Genomic DNA, 21,659 nt, shown 5'->3' with positions numbered 1-21,659 from the left:
GGTTAGTTAATTAATGGGTTAAATAAAATCTTTGACATGTGTTCACTTTATGTTTGCTTGAGAATATAAAGTAAATATGTATATATATGAATATATATTTTCTTTTTGAAAATTATACTGTGATGAATAATTTGTTAAAATAAGATACCATAGTTAATAATATTCATCTATGAGTCCTACTATAAATTTTAAAAGATTTTACACAAATTGGCAAAGGCATTCTCTTTTATTTTTAATCTTTTCTTTTTTATGCCTGATATCAAGAAGCAATTTGGGATCCCTGGGTGGCTCAGCAGTTTGATGCCTGCCTTCAGCCCAGGGAGTGATCCTGGAGACCTGGGATCGAGTCCCATGTTGGGCTCTCTGCATGGGGCCTGCTTTTCCCTCTGCCTGTGTGTCTGCCTCTCTCTCTCTCTCTTTGTGTTTCTCATGAATAAATAAATAAAATCTTCAAAAAAAAAAAAGAAGCAATTTAATTTTATATTCAGCTGCTTTGTATCTTTGGGATAGAATTTCTGAGCCAAGTGATATCCAAGTGTAGTGAGGATGAAAATCTTTTGTGTGGCTTATATATTAACAGAGTTTGGGTAATCGAAGATCATTTACTGGACATGACAAGTTTCATTTTGTCAGATTAAACACACATTAGATCTTGGCATGGATTTTCTGAGGCCAAGCTTTGTTCAACAATAACTTGAATCCTTGCAGACCTTTTGCATTTAGTGGCTTGAGTATTCTTTTATTTTTTATTTTTTAATTTATTTTTTATTGGTGTTCAATTTACTAACATACAGAATAACCCCCAGTGCCGTCACCCATTCACTCCCACCCCCCGCCCTCCTCCCCTTCTATCACCCCTAGTTCGTTTCCCAGAGTTAGCAGTCTTTACGTTCTGTCTCCCTTTCTGATATTTCCCACACATTTCTTCTCCCTTCCCTTATATTCCCTTTCACTATTATTTATATTCCCCAAAAGAATGAGAACATATAATGTTTGTCCTTCTCCGACTGACTTCTTTATTTTAATATTATCTCATTAATTCTGATTCCTAAATGTTATAAGAAAAGGGCCTGAGAATATTAAGAGAAAAGCATAAAGATATTTTGCATACTGTTGTTATTTAAGTAACAATGACTACTTTTATATTTTTAAATTCACTAAGATGAAAGGTCTACAAGAATACTTCTACTTTGTATTAAGTACTAAACAAATAGTCCTTGAAGGAGGTACTAGCACAGATAAATATCTATAGATCAGCATTTTCCCCCAAATGTACCTTGAAGTTCAGCAATATTAATGACTCATGAATTTATATATTTGTATTATGAATCTTTTTATTTTCCTTATGACCAAAGGAGAAATATATGAGAAAATTCTCCTGGAGAATTTTAACAGCAAGAAGAGATTCTTCTTTTTTGAGATAAGCTATAAACATGGCAGAAGACTAGATGTGAAAACTAGACCCCATATCTCATCTTAATTTTTGTTTAAGTTATGGAACAAGATATTTAATTATTAAACTGTGTGGGAATATATAAAACAAAAAGAAAATTTCTTGGCTTCTCCTTCTACCATTCAATCATTTGGAATATGCTCATTTATTTGTTCTTATTTTATTTTTTTAAAAAGATTTTTATCATTTATTTATGTGTGTGTGTGTGAGAGAGAGAGAGAGAGAGAGAAGAAGGGAGAGCACAAGCGAGGGGAGGGGCAGAGGAAAAGAGAGAGCCTCAAGCAGACCCGACAGTGGCATGGAGCCTGACACAGGGCTCCACCCCAGGATCCGGAGATCATGACCTGAGCCAAAGTTAGACGCTTAACTGACAGCCACCCAGGTGCACCTATTTGTTCTAATTTAAAAGACAAATAAGAATGGATTAGGTAAACTGGGCCAGTAGTGAAAAGATTATTATTATTATTTAAAAATTTTATTTATGTATTCATGAGAGGCACACAGAGAGAGGCAGAGACATAGGCAGAGAGCGAAGCAAAGACCCTACTTCCAGATAAGGTCACATTCACAGATACCAGGATTTGGGACTTCAACATATCTTTTTCTGTGACACAGTTGAACTCACAACGGATATAATGTGTATTTGCCCTTTTGATGATTGCTGACAGCTAGTTTTGCAAGACAGAGGCAACAATTTTCCTCTTAGAGCTTGGTGAATATATAAAATTACTTTTAAACAAGTTTTGCTTAAAGTGCCAATGAATAACCAAAATTCTGTTTCCTCCTCATTTATTTGACTTTGGAGAAGTATGAAAATCTTTCACATAAAATATTTGTGAAGCATTAAACAATTTGACTGAAATGGTGTTTCTAGCTCATTTTCTTTTCTTTTTCTATGTTCTTTTATTTTTATTCTTTTTTAGTTTCAAAGGTAGAATTTAGTGATTCATCAGTTGCATACAAACACCAGGTGCTCATTACTTCAAGTGCCCTCCTTCATGCCCATCACCCACTTAGCGCATCCCCCTATCTCTTCCTCTCCAGCAACCCTTGTAGCTCATTTGCTTTATTCATGTATTCCAACACTTTGTGTTCATCCATTTCTCCTCTACCTAGCTACCTGTGGGAATATACACACTCTGCCAGTGACCCATTCAGTCACTCCTTTGTTTCACTGAGTGCCTACAATAGTCACGGTGCTGTGCTGAGTGAACAGGCTGCAAATGTGATTAAGATACAGGTTTGGTTTTCAAAGATGTCTGAGTTATAGATGAGAGGAACATAATTTTTTAATTATTCTTTTTAAAAATAGATTTTAGTTATTTATTTGAGAAAAGAGAGAAGAGCATGAGTTGGGGGGAGAGAGAGAAGGCCAAGCAGACTACCCGCTGAGTGGGGACCCCTACATGGGGCTTGATCCCAAGACGCTGAGACTATGGCCTGAGCTGAAGGCAGACAATTAACTGACTGAGACACCTGGGTGCCCCAGAAAACAATTTTTTAAAGTGTGGAATTGTATAATGTGGAAGAGAGATGTGCTAAACCATTTAATTATGTATAAAGAAGAAAGCCCAGCTCTAAACAAATGGTCTGTGTATTTGGATATCAGCAAAAATTTCCTTCTTCCCTTTGCCTAGAAGGTGAACTTTTATTTTTTATTTATTTTTATTTTTAAGCAACCTTTATTTCTCCTGAGGTGGGTGCACCGTTCCTGGAAGTACTGCAATACCAGGTCGATGCTTGGAGTGGATGGGGCAAGCTCCTATTCCATCTCCTAATTCCAAAAATCCATTTAATATGTTGTCCTCGGATAGAGGATGTATCAGATATTAAACTGATAAGAACAGATACTACACTTGATCTTAGCCAAAAGACTGAGAAGCAATTGAAGATGAACTCTTATTATGCAAATCTGATGAAGTCCCAATAGTTCATTTTTGCTTTTGTTTCTCTTGTCTTCATGGATGTATCTTGCAAGAAGTTACTGTGGCCAAGTTCAAAAAGGGTGTTGCCTGTGTTCTCCTCTAGGATTTTGATGAAATCTTGTCTCACATTTAGATCTTTCATCCATTTTGAGTTTATTTTTGTGTATGGTGAAAGAGAATGGTCTAGTTTCATTCTTCTGCATGTGGATGTCCAATTTTCCAAGCACTATTTATTGAAGAGACTTTCTTCCAGTGCATAGTCTTTCCTCCTTTATCGAATATTAGTTGATTATAAAGTCGAGGGTCCACTTCTGGATTCTCTATTCTGTTCCGTTGATCTATGTGTCTGTTTTTGTGCCAGTACCACACTGTCTTGATAACCACAGCTTTGTAGTACAACCTGAAATCTGGCATTGTGATGCCCCCAGATATGGTTTTCTTTTTTAAAATTCCCCTGGCTATTCGGGGTCTTTTCTGATTCCACACAAATCTTAAAATAATTTGTTCCAACTCTCTGAAGAAAGTCCATGGTATTTTTTTTTTTTTAAGTCCATGGTATTTTGATAGGGATTGCATTAAACGTGTAAATTGCCCTGGGTAACATTGACATTTTCACAATATTAATTCTGCCAATCCATGAGCATGGAATATTTTTCCATCTCTTTGTGTCTTCCTCAATTTCTTTCAGAAGTGTTCTATAGTTTTGAGGGTATAGATCCTTTACCTCTTTGGTTAGGTTTATTCCTAGGTATCTTAGAGTTTTGGGTGCAATTGTAAATGGGATTGACTCCTTAATTCCTCTTTCTTCAGTCTCATTGTTAGTGTATAGAAATGCCACTGACTTCTGGCATTGATTGTGTATCCTGCCACATTGCCAAATTGCTGTATGAGTTCTAGCAATCTTGGGGTGGAGACTTTTGGGTTTTCTATGTAGAGTATCATGTCATCGGTGAAGAGGGAGAGTTTGACTTCTTCTTTGCCAATTTGGATGCCTTTTATTCCTTTTTGTTGCCTGATTGCTGAGGCTAGGACTTCTAGTACTATGTTGAATAGCAGTGGTGAGAGTGGACATCCCTGTCTTGTTCCTGATCTTAAGGGAAAGGCTCCCAGTGTTTCCCCATTGAGAATGATATTTGCTGTGGGCTTTTTGTAGATGGCTTTTAAGATGAAATATTCTCTTGCTTCAAATCTTTCAATGGTTCCTTTTTTTTTGAAAGATTTTATTTATTTATTCATGAGAGACACAGAGAGAGAGAGAGAGAGAGAGAGAGAGAGAGAGAGGGAGAAGCAGGCCCCCTGTGGGAAGCTTGATGCAAGACTTGATCCCAGGACCCCTGGATCATACCCTGAGCCAAAGCAGATGCTCCACCACTGAGCCACCCTCATTGGCATCCCTCTTTCAATGGTTTCTATCAACAAATGAAAAATATTGTTCTAGTATTTCATTATCTTGTAATCTTATTCTTGCACATATTTTTAAATTTGTCTCCGTGTATACATTGTTTTATGCTTTCAACTTAGCATACTATGTATATTCATGAAGTTAACCTTCAACTTTGTAGTTCAGTCCAAATTCAGAAAGTAAATCAAATTTAGAATTCACTTCATGTGACTTGAATAAATGAAAATAAAACTATATCTGAATAGGGAAGGCTAAATATTGTAAACTACTGATATTCATAATTATTATAACTTGATTTATATTCAATGCAACACTAAACAGTACCCAATATGATTATGGGGATAATTAACTTGACGAAAGATTTCAAAGTTTATTTTCAAAGAAAATAATAAACAGCATTGCAGGAAAAAAAAAGATAAAAACAGAGAGATGGGAGGAACCAGCCATAGTAGTTTCTTTTTTTAATTTTTCAAAGAAGATTTTATTCACTTATTTGAAAGAGAAACAGTGAGCATGAGGGGGTGGAGGGCGGGGGAGAGGGATAAGTAGACTCCTTGCTGAGCAGGAAGCCTGATGGGGGGCTCAATCCCAAGACCCTGGGATTATGACCTGAGTCAAAGGCAGACACTTAACTGACTGAGACCCCCAGGGGCCCTGCCTTTAGTAGTTACTAAAACATTTTATTAAGCTAAAGAATAGCAAATATTTTACTTGTAAAGAAACATATGCAGGACTTCATCACCCCAAAGATCTCTCTAAAGTTATCCCTTTATAGTCATGTCAATCCCCTCTTGCCTTACCATCCCTAATCCCTGAAAATCACTATTTTTTTCCCATTTCTATAATTTTTTTCATTTCAAGACTGTTAAATAAAAAGAATAATACAGTATGATCTTGGAAATTGGCTTTATTTTCACCAGGCATAATATTTTTGAGATCCATTCAAATAGTTGTGTAGATCAACAGCTTGTTTCTTTTTATTGTTGAGTCATATTCCATGGCATGAATGTACCACTAGTATCACCATTCACATATTAGGGCACATTTTGATTGTTTCCAGTATTTGGAAAGATTGTTATATTTTGCCTATCTTCCTGTGGGTTACTTGAACACATTTTGGAATTCCATTTTGATTAATCTGTAGTGTTTTGAGCCAGTTTTTCATATAGCTTTTATAGTGTTTTTAAAAATACTGAGGGAAATAGATACATGTTTCAGAAGGGAAATATCACATTGATTAAAAAAACAAAGGAAAAGGTAGAAGTGTATATGTCATGAATTTATTCAACATATAAATTTTTTATATATCCAATTCCTGTCCCTTGTTTCTCTCACTATCTTCTCTCCTGATGAGTCCTTTGCAACTGGAGAAGGTCATTTGATAAGGTCCACAGTTTCCATTTTTAAACAGTTCTGTGTCCAGATTCTAAACAGTAGAATAAAAGGTGGGAAAATTAGGAAAATTCTATCATCTACTAAAGGAATGATTTTTTCATATTTCAGTTGTGAATATTTGAACTTAATAGAATTTATTTTAAATGTTAAGTATGTTCTTATTTTTTGTTTCATATTTTAGAATGGAGAAGTGAATGTCTCATAGCAAGTGCTATACTGTCAAAGATGAACATTGTCAACCAGCCTAAAGGAAAATCTTGTAGATCACATCTCTCATGCTGTGCTATATGGAAAATTACAGGGAAAGCTTTCCTGACCCTAACTAGTATAAGTTTAGAAACATCCTAAAAATGTCATAGGTGATAAATATATCACCACTAGGGATAGACTATAAACTAAATATTAGATGATTTAGTTTTTATACGTGGCAAATTTCTGGGTTCATCTGCAAACGAGTCACCCCAGGCCCAGTAATTATACTTCACATGCATTTTTTTTTCTTCACATGCATTCTTTTCCTACTGAGAAAGTCTATAATACATTTTAAATAGTTTAAATTCCTAAAAGATACACCATGGGCTTTTATAATATGATAAAGATATGATCAAGAAGCAAACTTATACAGACAACTGATGTTTTATTTATTTTCTTTATGTTGGCATTAGGCTTTACTGTTTATACTTTACCAGCACTGCAGGGATCCCTGTACTCTTCAATAGTAAATTCCTCTGAAACACAAAATGATGAGACAGCAAGGGTGAAGACATTCAGTAGTAGGCATATGAGCAAGTAATTACAAATATAAGCTAGGAAATATATACTTATAAGTATATATTATATACTTATATATATAAGTATACTTATATACTTATAAGTATAAGCTAGGAAAGAAAGTATAAAGACAATTATGTAGCCATTGAAAGCAAATGACTTCTGTACTAAACCATGCAGGACTGGTGGAGGGGACAGGAGGAGAATATTGGGCTTGGGGAATTCAAGAATTCAGGGGCAAGTTTCACTTTTATAGTGAAAGATTATCTATCTATAGGATAATGTATGGCCCGCTCCACAGCTGTGTTCTCCTTATTGGAGAGTTAAACAACTTCCTCTCTGAACTCTTTCACACTCCAGGAAGGAGTCAAGTTTTAATAGGATCAGCTGCTAAGACACTGGTTTCTAGTTCAAAGTCGTGAGCAAAAGGAAGAATTTATGATATATTACAGAGTTTCCCAACTTTTGTGAGACTACTCAAGGCACAAGTCAAAAAGGATCAAATTTGGAGCTCCTGGGTGGCTCAGTTGGCTAAATGTCTACCTTTGGCTTAGGTCATGATCTCAGAGTCCCGGAATCAAGCCCCATGGTGGGCTCCCTGCTCAGCATGGCGTCTGCTTCTCCCTCTCCCTCTACCCCTCCCCTCTGGTCATGTTCTCGCCAATGCACACTCTCTTTTAAATAAATAAATAAATAAATAAATAAATAAATAAATAAATAAATAAATAAAATCTTTTAAAAACTGATCAGATTTTAAGTCTCATATCACAAATCAATATTCAGATGCTTTTTAGTTAGTACTACTCTACTTATATTTCTGGAATAATTCAAACCAGAACAAACAACTTTATAGGAGAATTTAGAAAGAACTGATCCTAATATTGCTTTATGATTGATCTAGAAGAATGCTTCTAAGACTAGTTTAGGAGGCACATGATTATCCAGTGTCTGTAAACTCACTTTCTCTTCCAGTGAAAGATTGTGGAATTTCGATTTAGTTAAGGTGAACTTTTACCAGGTTAGTCAGTTTTTTTCTTTCAAAGCACATCCTGACCCCAACACTGTCGTGCTGTACTCCCCTGGAATCGCACTCACCTGTCTCATAATAGTCATAGGCTTTTACAGTAGCTGGTTTTAAATTGTCAACTTGGATGTCTTGTTCCACTGAGAAGGAGAAACTCAGAGTTTGATTGGTTAGCTGGAGAGACAGGAAAATGGGATTGGAATCAAAGATTAACATCGTGAATAGTTACCATCCTGTCTTCCTATGGTTTTATCAAATCTTATGGTTATGCTATCCATCTGCCCCAAAACCTATGGAAAGCATGGGACATTTTGAGACTGAGGTCATACACTCAGTGGCAGATACAAGGAGGACAAAAGAGATGATTTTATGAACAGTAAATTGTAGTAAATTGAGCCTTGTTGACTGGTCCAGTCTTCATTTCCCTCTATGGCTATTTTCTCTTCCCTCACCTATGTGTGTGTAAAACATTATCTGGAATCTGGATTGGTGTGTTGGAACCTCCAGCAGTTTTCTCAGGTCCAGCAGAGTCACAGAATCTTACCTCTTCAAAGTAAATCAGAACATGGTTGGTGCTCACTTCAGTCCTTTGAATCTGAGGCTTTTCTTGGAGCTGTTGGCCAAGAGGATAAGCCAAACATATGGATGAGGAAATTACCGGCTGAGAGCCCTTTTTATGTACTTGTGATCTAACTGGCTGCTCAGAAACATCCAAACTGCTAATTATGATTTCTTCAAGGTTAATAGCAATATTTATTAAACCCTTTTTCTATTGTCTACCATCTCTATCATCTATTTGTACCTGTGTATCTCTATGTATCATCTATGTGTACCTGTATCTGTCTGTCCAGCTGCTTATCATCTGTCAACTTACCATCTACCTATCCAATCTATCTCTAACATATACATTTTCATGCATATAAGAGAGAGCATTAGCTTTTATATATATATAAAGGATATATATATATATATATATATAGAAACAAGGAAGAATATCACATATATATGTGTGTATATATGAGTATATGAGATATATTTTTATATCATACATATGTGTATATTGTATATTTTCCCTTCTTAAAATATATGATAGGAAGATAATTCAGTACCTCTCCACATATCTGGATGTCACAGGGCTTGCTGGAGCATTTTTAACCATGTCTATGACATATGTCTTACACTGGAGACTGCATAACAGGGCTATCCACTATTAAAATTATGAAGACACTCTAGAGAAGTGAGTTTGAGGGAGTAAACCTCTTGAAAACCCAATCAGTGAAATAAAATTGACAAGCATAAATGTCAGCATTTATCATGGCTTTGCTATCCATAAGATATTTAAGGTTTACCTTTCTCACTGATGATTTCACGGGTATGAAGCCTGATACCATCTTCACGTCAACAATGACCATGTTGGAGCTTGATCGTTCCCCAGTATAACTATGAAGTCAAGGCATAGGGACAAGGCATTCAAACAAAATTCTTTGGAGTTCAACCAAGATAGAAATCCATCCCTCTTCTCTTTTATTTCTGGTGTTCCTGATCCTTAACTACCACTCAGCTTCCTCATCCATTCTATTTGTTCTGCTATGCTTGTTACAAAAAACCATTATTTTGAACTCACACTGCTAGTATGGCAACATCACACACTCAATGTTAAGGTTTTTTTCAGTAAGAGTGAAGATAATTTTCTTGTTAGTAAATTTTGCAAAAATTCCATATTCATATTGTGTGCCTTTGGACAATGCAGTTTCCCAGCAAAGGAAATAAATTTCTCCATATTCTACAAAAGATATTATTACAAAAGGATTTACCTAATGTTGATGTGAATCTGGAATTTCCTGTGAGTGTCTACTCCATCACAATTCTTGGGGAAAGTATCAACCTTCAGATTGAAGGGAACTTTGCCTTCTTTCTTGGGCAGGATGTTGTATCTCAGGGATGTCTAAAACAAATTGAAAAAAACTTTTTTATCTTTGCATGCAAATAGTCTGTCTCTTCTAGATGATTCATATCTCTCCTTAGTTCATATTTCTTCTGCAACTTGGAGATTCATATGTAGTTCCTGAGACCTATTCTCTCATTTGCAGCATTCCCTAAATCCCAGAAGTCTCACCTGGAGGTACACACATCCTGATCCTGACACTGTTGTGCTGTACTCCCCTGGAATCTCTGGCAACCTGACTTCTTGTAGCAACAGGCGATTGGCATCGTGTACTTCGAATTTTTGGGAGAATGTCTCTGAAGACTTGACAGTGACTACAGTTGTTTTCTCCCTTTTACTGAAAGTTGCTGCTCCATATTTGGACAGGGCTTGGAGAGCTACCACTGTATCCTGAAAAAAGATGGGGCAGAAATCACAGGAGAGAAAGTAACAAAATCATACTGGATGTAAATCAGATCAACGGTATTTTCTCTCAGAGTTATTTCATGACAAACACAGCCCTCCCTGCTCTTAACCATAAACTACTCTATGTACTTGAGGGGAACATGAAAAAGTCTCCCCATTCAAATAGTTTATACATAATGGAGATTAGACCCAAACAGCTGACATAAACCAGAGGCTGTTTCAATAATTTATAAATTTATGTAACAATACACAATATTTGTTGTAAATATTCAGAGAAAGGAGAAGAAAGCAGAACTAGATTAGTAAGAGAAAACTTACTAATGAGAAGGTAAATAAGAAGACTTACTGAAGAAGCTACCATGAAGAAGAAATAAAATTATGTATGTTTCATGAGAAAAGTTTATATGGATAGAAAGAGAGGCATCAGGAACTACCAGGGTGGGAAATATTATGTGGAGACAGAGAAAGGAGAGAGCCAATTCCAGAAAAAGGGGTGGGATTAGCCTCATTAGATAGGAGTATCCGTGTTTACTGGGGGAGGGGAAATGTTTTGAATAACATGTTAGATAATTTTAGTCTTTGTATGAAGAAAAGATTTACTTTATCAGGAAATTAAGTTTATGAAATATTGCTTTAGGAAGATTGATCTATTTTATATTTGAGAGTTGATTAAAAAGAAAAGATATTAGCGACGGTACAGAGAACAGAGCAACAATGAATATATAAAATAATGAGGCTGGAATCTTTCTGGTGGTGGAGGAATGGAGAAAGTATGAATTAGAAAATATTATCCAATTATTCAATTCCCAGAATATAGTTGTGTTTATGTAGTAATATATTTATTTTTCTTCCTAGCGTCTCTTCACAGACCTGAGTGGAAGAGAAGCCCCCATTGGCGTTTTGTTGCTTGGTGATCCATTTCACAATACGTGAAGCCACAGACAGGTCTTCTGAAGATGGGGCAGGCGAAGCAGTAAGATAGGCAAGGAGCAGGTAAGAGGTCATCTCCACTTCAACTGAAGGAGCCCGGGGTTGATAGAATGTCGTAACTTCTTCAACTTTCCCAGGACGCTGCCAGTGGATTGAGTCCTCTTTGAAATGGAAAAGAATATGCTCTTAAATTTAAAGAATGGTTTAAAAATCTAATTCATGAACGATCATTACAATCAGAGCTCACCTGGTAAACTGATGTAAAAATATCACATAAATCTTTGCCAAAAAAGGAAATTAAATTTCTAGCAAATCACATTTTGTCTTTGTGTCTATTACATTCTTGCGTGATATTAAAAGTTGGGCTGTATAGTTTATAATGTGTGAACTGAAAAAATGATCCATGTTAGTAACAGAATTACAGTGTTGGATCAATGATAATTGTTTTTTTGTTAAAAAATTTTTAAAAAGATTTAATTTATTTATTCATGAGAGACAGAGAGAGAGAGAGAGAGAGAGAGAGAGGCAGAGACATAGGCAGAGGGAGAAGTAGGCTCCCAGTAGGGAGCCTGATGCAGGACTTAATCCCAGAACCCTGGAATCATGATTTGAATCAAAGGCAGATGCACTGAGCCACCCAGGTGCCTCCGTGGTAATTGTTCTTATCCTTATAATAATATAATATGATATGATATATGATATGATATAATCATGATGGATCTTCCTTCTTCTTTCAATCACTGGTGATTTTGGAGGTAAATTTTGCAATAGCAGCCCTTACCTTCTTTCACAGCATCTTTGTCTAGTGATTTAAGAAGCTCATTTCGCTTGACCTGGTTTCCTGCTAGGGCAAAGGCATAAGCCAATAATGCCTTCGTATAGACAAGACTTCCTTGGGCCTCTGAGATGGATCCCCAGGCACTTTCCAGGCAGAATAGAGCATTGCGGACAAGAGGGTGCTATAAGGAAGATAAAAAGAGATCTTTAGGTAGCAGAACCAGGCTAATGAATTGTTGGTAGGCTAACACCAGATTAAAAGGCACAATGTATCATGTAACATCATGGTTCTGACCAGAGAATAATTTCCTCTGCAGTTTCCAGAAGGATCTAGTCTTTTATGTTCCAGTGAAATATACCAAAATTAAATAACATAAAACCCGCAACTCATTTTACTCAGTTTCAAGATTTGTATTCCTTGTATTTGTGAGGACTGTGCTGGTACATACAGTGACAGGCAGTGGCATCTCCAGCAGAGCAATGGTGATGTAGGCAGAGAGCGTCAATTCATCATCTACCCCACCCTGTAAAGATCAGAGGCAGAGATATTCAAACACTTCAATATTCATTAGCCAGAGTTGGCTAATTCTACTTTCCCCCTGCACACTCTTCACCAGAAAGCATTTTTTCTTGTGCAACATTATTGATTTTTCCCTCTTTCTCCTCCACCCAAAAATTCTTGAATCTGTCTCACATCATTTCCTCTCACTTTCAGTAATATATTAGGGTTTTTGCATGCAGTTTTATAATTCAATAAATAACTACTAATTTATTGTCAGATTTCAGAAGCTTTAGAGATTACCATCCTTCCTCAAAGCTATGTCGCCAAGACGTGAAGAATCAACAGGTGTATCTTTGCTCCTACACATCACTATTTTCAGGGACCAGAACAAAATTAATGGCACCACCTTAATAGCATTGTTTAGTAGTGATCCAGAGCGTTGGAAACAACCATTTTCCTTCTGTCTTTGTGAGAGCCAGGTGAGGGAACTCGTGATGTGTGACATCTCCACAAAAATGTGTGACCGGGCTTGAGCAAAAGACTTGAGCACAAATGCAGTGAGCCTGTCCAGCACAGAAGAGACAGACGTGAGGACCATCTCACATTTAAAGCTCACTTTGGGCAACTAGTGAGCTAATATACAAAGCAATTCTTAGCTTAGTGCTCTTCTCTCAGTCATTGGTCTTTGCCATCCAGTAGAGGAAATTCTTGGGAAGAATTGATGGGGAAATGACACTTACCCCCTAAATATTCTTTTGTTTGTTCAGCAAATATGAGCGTCTTTTAAAAATCTTAACTTTATTGGTTTCTACAGAATTAACCCAAACTGCCAACTCCTGAATGATTTAATTAATTAATTAATTAATTAATTATTATTATTTTATTTTATTTTTTTTAAATTTTTTAATTTATTTATGATAGAGAGAGAGAGAGAGAGAGAGAGAGGCAGAGACACAGGCAGAGGGAGAAGCAGGCTCCATGCACCAGGAGCCCAACGTGGGATTGGATCCCGGGTCTCCAGGATCGTGCCCTGGGCCAAAGGCAGGCGCTAAACCGCTGTGCCACCCAGGGATCCCTATTTATTTTTTAAAGATGTTATTTATTATTCGTGAGAGACATTAAGAGAGAGGCAGAGGGAGAAACAGGCTCTAGAGTGGGAAGCCTGATGTGGGCCTCAATCCCAGGACCTCCGGGATCATGACCTGAGCCAAAGGCAGATGCTCAACCACTGAGCCACCCAGATGCCCTCCTGAATGATTTTAATATCATCACAGTCTCTTTCTGTCCTTTTCCTTAATGCACAGTATAGAAGCTTATCTTACTACCATTTCACATTATAACACTTTCTGCCTTATATTTTCATTTTGAGCAATCTTTATTTTCCTGCTATTTATTGTGCTCCCACAGCTGGTGTGTATTCATACACAAAATGGTGATATTACACAGTAGAATGACAGACATATGGAGTTTTAAAGGATAACACATTTCAATGAAAGAACTTTCCAGAATTCCAGATTAGAATGGACCCATAGCAAACATATGGAAACAATGATCTTACCAAGTGTTTCCCTGACTTCTTCCATCATGATCCCCAAAGGTGCTGTATGAACCATCACTGTGCTTATAATTCAACTGCCTTTGGTACCCTGAAGAGGAAGTATTCATAGATTTATGAAATAGCAGAGACTTTGGAGAATTAATCAGTTTTTTCCCTAAAAGCTTGGTTAGGAATCATAGGAAGGAAAACTATTATTTTATTAAGATGTCTTCAAGGCTTGATAATGCCATTGAATTTCCTGGCAGTACAGTCCGACATTTTATTGGCTATGGAAGCAACAGTGATTATGAAATCTTAACCAAACGTATGTTGATTTGAGTTCACTGAAAGAGATATTTAGGGAATCAATTAAGATTTCTCTTTTTGTAGTTATCTCTCACCACTGATGAGGTAGTTGATGGCTTTGGACTTGATAGTCTCTGTCAGTTGTCGTGTCTCATTCAGGTAGTTCAGAACATAGATGTTAGGGACAAATAGGACCATATTTTGCTCTCCACAACCATATGGCATCCGGAGAAGATTCTGAAGATTTTGCATTGCAGAGCCTAGAATGTCACCTGGGGAATGAAAGATATTAAAACATCAGAGGAGGGGTACCTGGGTGGCTGAGTCAGTTAAGTGTCCAAATCTTGGTTTCCAGGACGCCTGGGTGGCTCAGCAGTTGAGCGTCTGCCTTGGGCTTAGGGCGTGATCCCAGAGACCCAGGATCGAGTCCCATATCAGGATTCCTGCATGGAGTCTGCTTCTCCCTCTGCCCCCCCCCCATGTATCTCTCATGAATAAATAAATAAGATTTTAAAAAAAAAATCTTGGTTTCCACTCAGGTCATGATCTCATAAGTGCAGGATCCAGCCCTGAGTTGGGCTCTGTGCTCAGTGGGGGGTCTGCTTGAGGATTCTCTCCCTCTGTCTTTGTCCCTCCCCCCACTCCCTAGTTTGAGCTCTCTAAAATAATAAATTAATCTTTAAAAAAAATCAGAGCTGGTTTCTGTTGGGATAGGAAGATAGATTACTAGCTAAATGAGAGGTCAAATCACTTATGGAGGGAAGGACAAGAGTATAAGAGGTGAAGAGAAACAGGAAATAGAAAAGATAGAAAAAAGTGGGAAAAATAAAGTTGATGATTCCAGGATGGGAAAAATAATGGCAGGGCACTTTTTTTCTGATGAACTGCATGTCTGGGAAAAGCTAACTGTTTTCAAAACTATTAGGAAGCATCATCACTTAGTCAATCTCTTGAAGATGAGGGCAGAGAGGGGTGACCCTTCTTATTCCTTCAAGTATGTCAAGGTAGAATAAATAGCACAACATCCATCCAACCCCCTTTCTGACTAATATACAAAGCAATTCTTAGCTTAGTGCTCTTTCTCTCAATCCAGTGCCTACACCCGAAGTCTTCATTAACCGTGGATGGTGAGGCTACATGCACTAGAATAATGAGATGGACAGCTGCTTGCCTTGGGCTGGCCGACTCACCCAAAACCGAATATGTCGCCCTGGCAGATCCTTCAACCACATCTGAAGGAACTTTTAGTGACAACTTTTCAGGTACATCAGTTTCTAATGAAAGAAGACAAAGATATATAAGAGAGGGAAAAAGAATGAGAGAAATGTTCTATTTTTTTTAATTTTTCCCCCTTTTTGATCAAATTCCAACCTGCCATTTCTCTTGACTATTCTATAATAATGTAACCCAAGTTACATTATTTGATGTAACCCGTTTCTCCTAAAGTCATGATTCATGTCAGTTAAGTTCATAATAATATATGTTTGTGCTAAATTTTTATAGATTTCCTTACAGTAGGCCTCGAGTGGGACCCGCTGGGGAAGCCGCAGGATGAATGTGGGGGTGGCACACAGCGAAGTAAACCCCAACACTCCGTGGTGAATAGCCGGGGCATCTGGCCTACATCATCTTGGTAGGACTGCTGCATGTGGTTCTACTCAGCATCCCCTTCTTCAGCATACCTGTTGTCTGGACCCTGACCAACGTCATCCATAACTTGGCTATGTATGTCTTCTTACATACAGTAAAAGGGACACTCTTTGAGACCCCTGACCAAGGGAAGGCTCGGCTACTGACACACTGGGAACAGATGGACTACGGGCTCCAATTTACCTCTTCCCGCAAATTCCTCAGCATCTCTCCTATTGTACTCTACCTCCTGGCCAGCTTCTACACCAAGTATGATGCTGCTCACTTCATCATCAACACAGCCTCATTGCTTAGCGTACTGCTGCCTAAGTTACCCCAATTCCATGGGGTTCGTCTCTTTGGCATCAACAAATACTGAGGGATAGGGCTGGGGATAACACTGGACCAAAGGGCTAGAACATCCTTTCCTTCTCCGTATTGTCTTCTGTATCTTGAAAACCTGAGAACTATATAACCTTTCCCCAACTCCAGGAAGAGAACAGATTGGAAAATGGGGCTCCCGGGGCCCAGCCCTAAGAGCAAATTTTTTTGAATCAGGAAAGGTGGGAAAGATAAGGGCTCAATCACTCTCCTTCATAGCAGGAAGCCATGTTTAAACAGCTCATTTGGTAACTGAGCAGCTTGTTTTGTGATTTTTTTTCTAGATCTTCTACCCACACCACTTTCCAGCTCTGTTTTGCTGTGTATTTTCCTTATAATAAAGATACTTTTTTTTCTTTCCAAAAAAAAAAAAAGATTTCCTTACAGTAAATAAGGAAACATAAACATATACCTTATGTTATGCTTATTTCTTTTCCTTCATTGTTTATGTCAATATTTATTATTAGTGTTTTTAAAAAATAATGTTCCTGGGGTGCCTGGGTGGCTCAGCCTGTTAAGTGTCTGCTTTTGGCTTAGGTCATGATCCCAGGATCCTGGGATTGAGCCCCACATCAGGTTCCCTCCTCAGAGGGCTCCTACTTCTTTTACTATCTCTCTTTCTCAAGTAAATAAATAAAAATAAAATCTTTAAAAACAACACTCATGTCATAAGTACGTATTAAGTGCATACTATATGCCAGGTTCTGTTTTAAGTGCAATGATAAAACAAAAATTTCCTGAATTCCTAGAGTTTTTATTTTAATGGGAGTAATAAAATAACAAATAAATATTTATTATGATAGATGTTAGAGATATAGTTCTACAGAGCAATATATAGTTCTATATAGTAATAATATAGCTCTATAGAGAAAATTAAGGCAGAGAGTTAATATGGGTGAGCTAGTATGACAAAATAAATCAGGAAGTGTAGGGTGTGGGAATCGGGCTCCCCTCTTTGATAAAACAAAATCACAGGTGATTGAAGACTTCATATGTGTCAAGGAGTAAGATTTATAGATATCTGGGGGAAAAGACTTCCAGAAAGAAGGAACAAGAAGTGAAAATACTCCAGAAATTTGAGCATGCAGGTTGTGTTGCAAGACCATACTAGGAGTCCACTGTGGCCAGAGGAGGGTGAGGGAGAAAGTAACAGGATATGAAGTCATGGCAGTAGCAAGGGTTTGGATGGGACATTGAAGATATAGGCTCTAACTTTCAGGTCATGGGAAACTCTTGGAAGATTTGAACAGAAGAGCCACATGATCTGGCATGTGCTTTAAATGATCCCTCTTGCTGTACAGGATCAAGGGAAGATGACCAGGAGATCAGTTAGGAGATTGTTGAGATGATCCAGGAGCGGAAAAACTAGAGTAGAAGTGGACTTGGTAAGAAATGGGAAGATTCTGGATATAATGTGAAGATGGAGCTAATTAGATTTGAAAATAGTTTGGTTGTGGAGTCTAAGAGAGAGAACATAATAAAGGGTGACTACAAAGATTTTATCTCAAGTAAGTAGAAAAAAAATGGAATTTCCATAATATGAGATGGAGAAAACCATAGGAGGAGTGGGCCTGTGGAGACCAGCAGAAGTGTAGTTTTGAACATGCTGGTTTTGAGATGTCTATTAGCCTCTAGGCCTGTTAGTGCAGATGATTAGTGGGCAACTGAATAAACGAGTTTGAGTTAGGAAAAGGGCATGGACCTAAGTAGTGCATTTTGTTGTCTCCAGTACAAAGTTATTAGTTCAAGTTCTGTGACTAAATGAGATTATCAGGGGATGCTGATAGAGAAGAGAGATCTGCACACTGAGCATCATCCCAAGATGATTCTAGATGGTGCAGAGTGAAACATTTTAAGGATAATTTTTATATGATTATATTAATGGTATTAATAAAACATTGGTTTCCTATATATGTTATTGACCTGAAGTTCTTCTTCAAGCAACTTACATAAGTTAAACTTGAGTATCTTTAAACTATTAATTGAATAATAAATAGTACTATTGCCACACAGATATTTTAACACTTTGAAAATTGTTTAGGAAGAAGCTTGAGTGTTGGAAAGAATCCTGTTCTATGCTCATCAGCTTTAGTTCTCATTGTTAGTCAGGAGCTTTTAGATAAGTCTTTTTACTTCTTTAAGCCTTCATCAGGAAAAAATTGTTCTGAATCAAAGATTTTTAGATTTGCACATGGGAGAGTATGCTAATTTTTTTCCCAGAGGAAAATATACCCCCAAATAGCATTCTGCCACTATACACTTTGGCAAGTGGCTTAATATGAGAATTTTGTTTGTTTTTGATACTCACCTGCTGCACAGAGGAGTGTGTTGAAAGTTTCCTCCTTTTCTATTCCTTCAGGCTTTATATTGAAAAAAAAGGTGAAAAAGTAAGGTAATACTGAATATATAGGAAAAACATCAACCACTTTAAAGTGGAAGAGAAAATGTTAGTAAGAAACTGAGTTGTAAACACATCTATATTTTTGGGAAATGAAATGTGATTGTCCCAGACATAGTGGGTAATGCTATATAATATGATAAGGCCCCTGAGAGTCAGAGAAAGTATACCTGCATACCTCAACTAATAAGGGCTTGACTACAGTATCCTTCTGTCCAAGTTCTGGGACTCTTGGCACCTCATTGCCACACAATTCCTGAGACTGCAAGGCTTCCACAGTAGCTGTGAAATTCATCTTTCCTGGGGAATAAGATTCTTAAGGAGTTAAACAGCGATTCCATATTGCATGGCTTGCCTTTTGAAGATATATATATATATATAACTATATATATATATAGTTATATATATATATAAAATTTCTTTCAGCTCATCATTGTTGAAGGAAGAGAAAAAAAAGCACGTATCTGGGTCATAGTGGAAAATCATAGTGGAAATCATTACAACATAGGAAGTAGGATTTGTTAACAACTTTACCACTTACCCAGTGACTTTGGGGTCACAGCCCAGAACATAGTTTTCTGGTGATTTCCACAGATACAGGGAGTTTCTTCGTTCTTTCTCTCTAGGTCAGCCGACTTGTCAGGAGAGGCTTCCAGCTGCACACTGACCTGTCCCCCACACCCACCCACAAATCTGAGAAAGATCACAGGCAGAGGGACAGTAACAGGGGAAAGGAACTTCAAAGGACAATGTGAACCAACTGAGAGGCTTCGAGGAATTGTTCAAATGAGGTAAATCCTGTCCAACGCTTTGTAGTATAGCTGTTGCCCATAGGAAACTGAAAAGCCAATGGAATTGAGATATTCCCAGGGCTTAGGCTTTCATGCCAACACAAGGAGGACATGTTTGCTTTAGTCAGAGTGAAAAAAAAATAATAAGGTAATCAGGTGGCTGTTAATGTCTGAATTTAGGAAACAGCCCTCAGTGAATATGACCTTATCACCTTGGATCAATCAGGGAGCTTTGCTCTTAACACCTATTCCATTCCCCAGTTTGGCTACAGCATTCTTCAGCTACCATCCCTGGGAGATGACCCGGGAGATCCAGATATTAAGTGGCGGTCATGTTTCTTCTTTGCACTTTGCTCGCTCTCAGAGGAGTGTCCTTACCCGAATGCAGTGGGACAAATAGTTGAACACGGTTGCTTTGAGTGTGAAGGCTTCTCCTCGCACCACAGAGTAGGGAAGAGTGAGTTCCAGGAAAAAAGGCTGGAACACTTGAAGAGAGATGGTGGGGGAGAGGCCTAGCCCTGTCATTTCTGACAAGCAGAGGGCACTGGCCTTCCACTCTGTGATGGTGTCAGGGACCTTCACTGCCAGCTCACTTCTACCTGATAAACTAGAGGAGGGAAAGAGAGGGAGACTTGTGAGTCAGTATTTTTTTTTATTTTTATTTTTTATTTTATTTTTTAGCACAGACCCTAGCTGATTATGGAGCTTGGTAACCTAGTCATCCAGTGTGGTCAACACTAAACCTGATACAAGGTTGGGCACTTCTAGCAAAGTCTTTGAAAGTTCATCCTTTCCTTTTAGGGGCAAAGGTAGTCTCCTACTTTCCATGATTTTAGACATATCAGGACCAAATTAGGAAAAAACTGCATTTTAAGCTCTGAGATCAATGAACTATGAACCTAAATGTTTACCAGGAAGAAGTGGAGCAGAACCAAAAGGCTGAGGAACACCAGAATCATAGAGGATGGGTCGCATCTTCTCCTGAACTAAATTCTGGGCAATACACAACTTACTCGACTGGTACCAAGTCCCAGATCCAGGTCTCAGGGAAGTACTTCCGCACTGTCTCTTTCACTTCCACGGCTGGAGAACTGTGTCTCATGACCATTGGATAAACTGCTCCTGCACTACCACGTGCTAGAGGCAGGACTGTGGAAAGACAGTACAAAGGGCCCAATGTAAACCTCATTTTTATCATGAGTTTCTTAGAGTTGCCTAATTTCTCAAATAGAATAAGGTCATTTGCTCAGGGAAGGTTTATTATTGGAACAACTTAACACACCAGCTTGTTACTTTGTACATTTATCTATTCTGTCTTCTAGGAAAGCTAATCCTGCTGCTTCTTCAAAGAGTCTGGACATAAATGTATTTTTCTCAACAAGAACCATATGATCCTTTCAATAGATAGAGAAAGCATTTGACAAAATACAGCATCCATTCCTGATCAAAACTCTTCAGAGTGCAGGGATAGAGGGAACATTCCTCAACATCTTAAAAGCCATCTACGAAAAGCCCACAGCAAATATCATTCTCAATGGGGAAGCACTGGGAGCCTTTCCCCTAAGATCAGGAACAAGACAGGGATGTCCACTCTCACCACTGCTATTCAACATAGTACTGGAAGTCCTAGCCTCAACAATCAGACAACAAAAAGAAATAAAAGGCGTTCAAATTGGCAAAGAAGAAGTCAAACTCTCCCTCTTCACCGATGACATGATACTCTACATAGAAAACCCAAAAGCCTCCACCCCAAGATTGCTAGAACTCATACAGCAATTTGGTAGCGTGGCCGGATACAAAATCAATGCCCAGAAGTCAGTGGCATTTCTATACACTAACAATGAGACTGAAGAAAGAGAAATTAAGGAGTCAATCCCATTTACAATTGCACCCAAAAGCATAAGATACCTAGGAATAAACCTAACCAAAGAGGTAAAGGATCTATACCCTAAAAACTACAGAACACTTCTTAAAGAAATTGAGGAAGACACAAAGAGATGGAAAAATATTCCATGCTCATGGATTGGCAGAATTAACATTGTGAAAATGTCAATGTTACCCAGGGCAATTTACACGTTTAATGCAATC

At 37.8% G+C, this 21,659-nt stretch overlaps 2 protein-coding genes and 1 non-coding gene across 4 annotated transcripts in view; 1 reads left to right on the top strand and 2 right to left on the bottom strand.

Moving 5' to 3' along the window:
• Positions 1-3,148: 3,148 nt before the first annotated feature.
• On the bottom strand, positions 3,149-3,339 carry LOC112665700 (U2 spliceosomal RNA). The gene has a single exon (XR_003140531.1). It is a non-coding gene; the product is annotated as a U2 spliceosomal RNA (small nuclear RNA).
• Positions 3,340-5,669: 2,330 nt separating this feature from the next.
• Positions 5,670-21,659, bottom strand: part of LOC112665367 (pregnancy zone protein-like) — a 50,262-nt gene continuing 34,272 nt past the window's right edge. For both annotated transcript variants that reach the window (XM_049102520.1, XM_025455028.3), the window contains exons 18-36: positions 20,585-20,720; positions 19,950-20,178; positions 19,322-19,448; positions 18,959-19,080; positions 18,691-18,742; positions 15,563-15,646; positions 14,468-14,644; positions 14,088-14,175; positions 12,936-13,092; positions 12,477-12,551; positions 12,032-12,209; positions 11,191-11,411; positions 10,087-10,305; positions 9,785-9,915; positions 9,320-9,410; positions 8,515-8,583; positions 8,042-8,144; positions 6,862-6,903; positions 5,670-6,206 (exon numbers count right to left, since the gene is read on the bottom strand). In XM_049102520.1, the coding sequence (XP_048958477.1) occupies positions 6,184-6,206; positions 6,862-6,903; positions 8,042-8,144; positions 8,515-8,583; positions 9,320-9,410; positions 9,785-9,915; positions 10,087-10,305; positions 11,191-11,411; positions 12,032-12,209; positions 12,477-12,551; positions 12,936-13,092; positions 14,088-14,175; positions 14,468-14,644; positions 15,563-15,646; positions 18,691-18,742; positions 18,959-19,080; positions 19,322-19,448; positions 19,950-20,178; positions 20,585-20,720 (2,324 nt within the window). In that variant the 3' untranslated portion in view covers positions 5,670-6,183. The remainder of the gene's footprint in view (positions 6,207-6,861; positions 6,904-8,041; positions 8,145-8,514; positions 8,584-9,319; positions 9,411-9,784; positions 9,916-10,086; positions 10,306-11,190; positions 11,412-12,031; positions 12,210-12,476; positions 12,552-12,935; positions 13,093-14,087; positions 14,176-14,467; positions 14,645-15,562; positions 15,647-18,690; positions 18,743-18,958; positions 19,081-19,321; positions 19,449-19,949; positions 20,179-20,584; positions 20,721-21,659) is intronic.
• LOC112665368 (ORM1-like protein 2) lies at positions 15,895-16,711 on the top strand. The gene is given in 3 exon segments (XM_035707120.2): positions 15,895-15,963; positions 15,966-15,989; positions 15,992-16,711. Coding segments are annotated over 3 exon segments (453 nt in total). The 5' UTR covers positions 15,895-15,923; the 3' UTR covers positions 16,381-16,711.

The sequence above is a fragment of the Canis lupus genome, chromosome 27, assembly GCF_003254725.2.
Source record: "Canis lupus dingo isolate Sandy chromosome 27, ASM325472v2, whole genome shotgun sequence".
Classification (NCBI taxonomy): Eukaryota; Metazoa; Chordata; class Mammalia; order Carnivora; family Canidae; genus Canis; species Canis lupus.
This window is presented reverse-complemented; position numbering and strand designations above follow the sequence as displayed.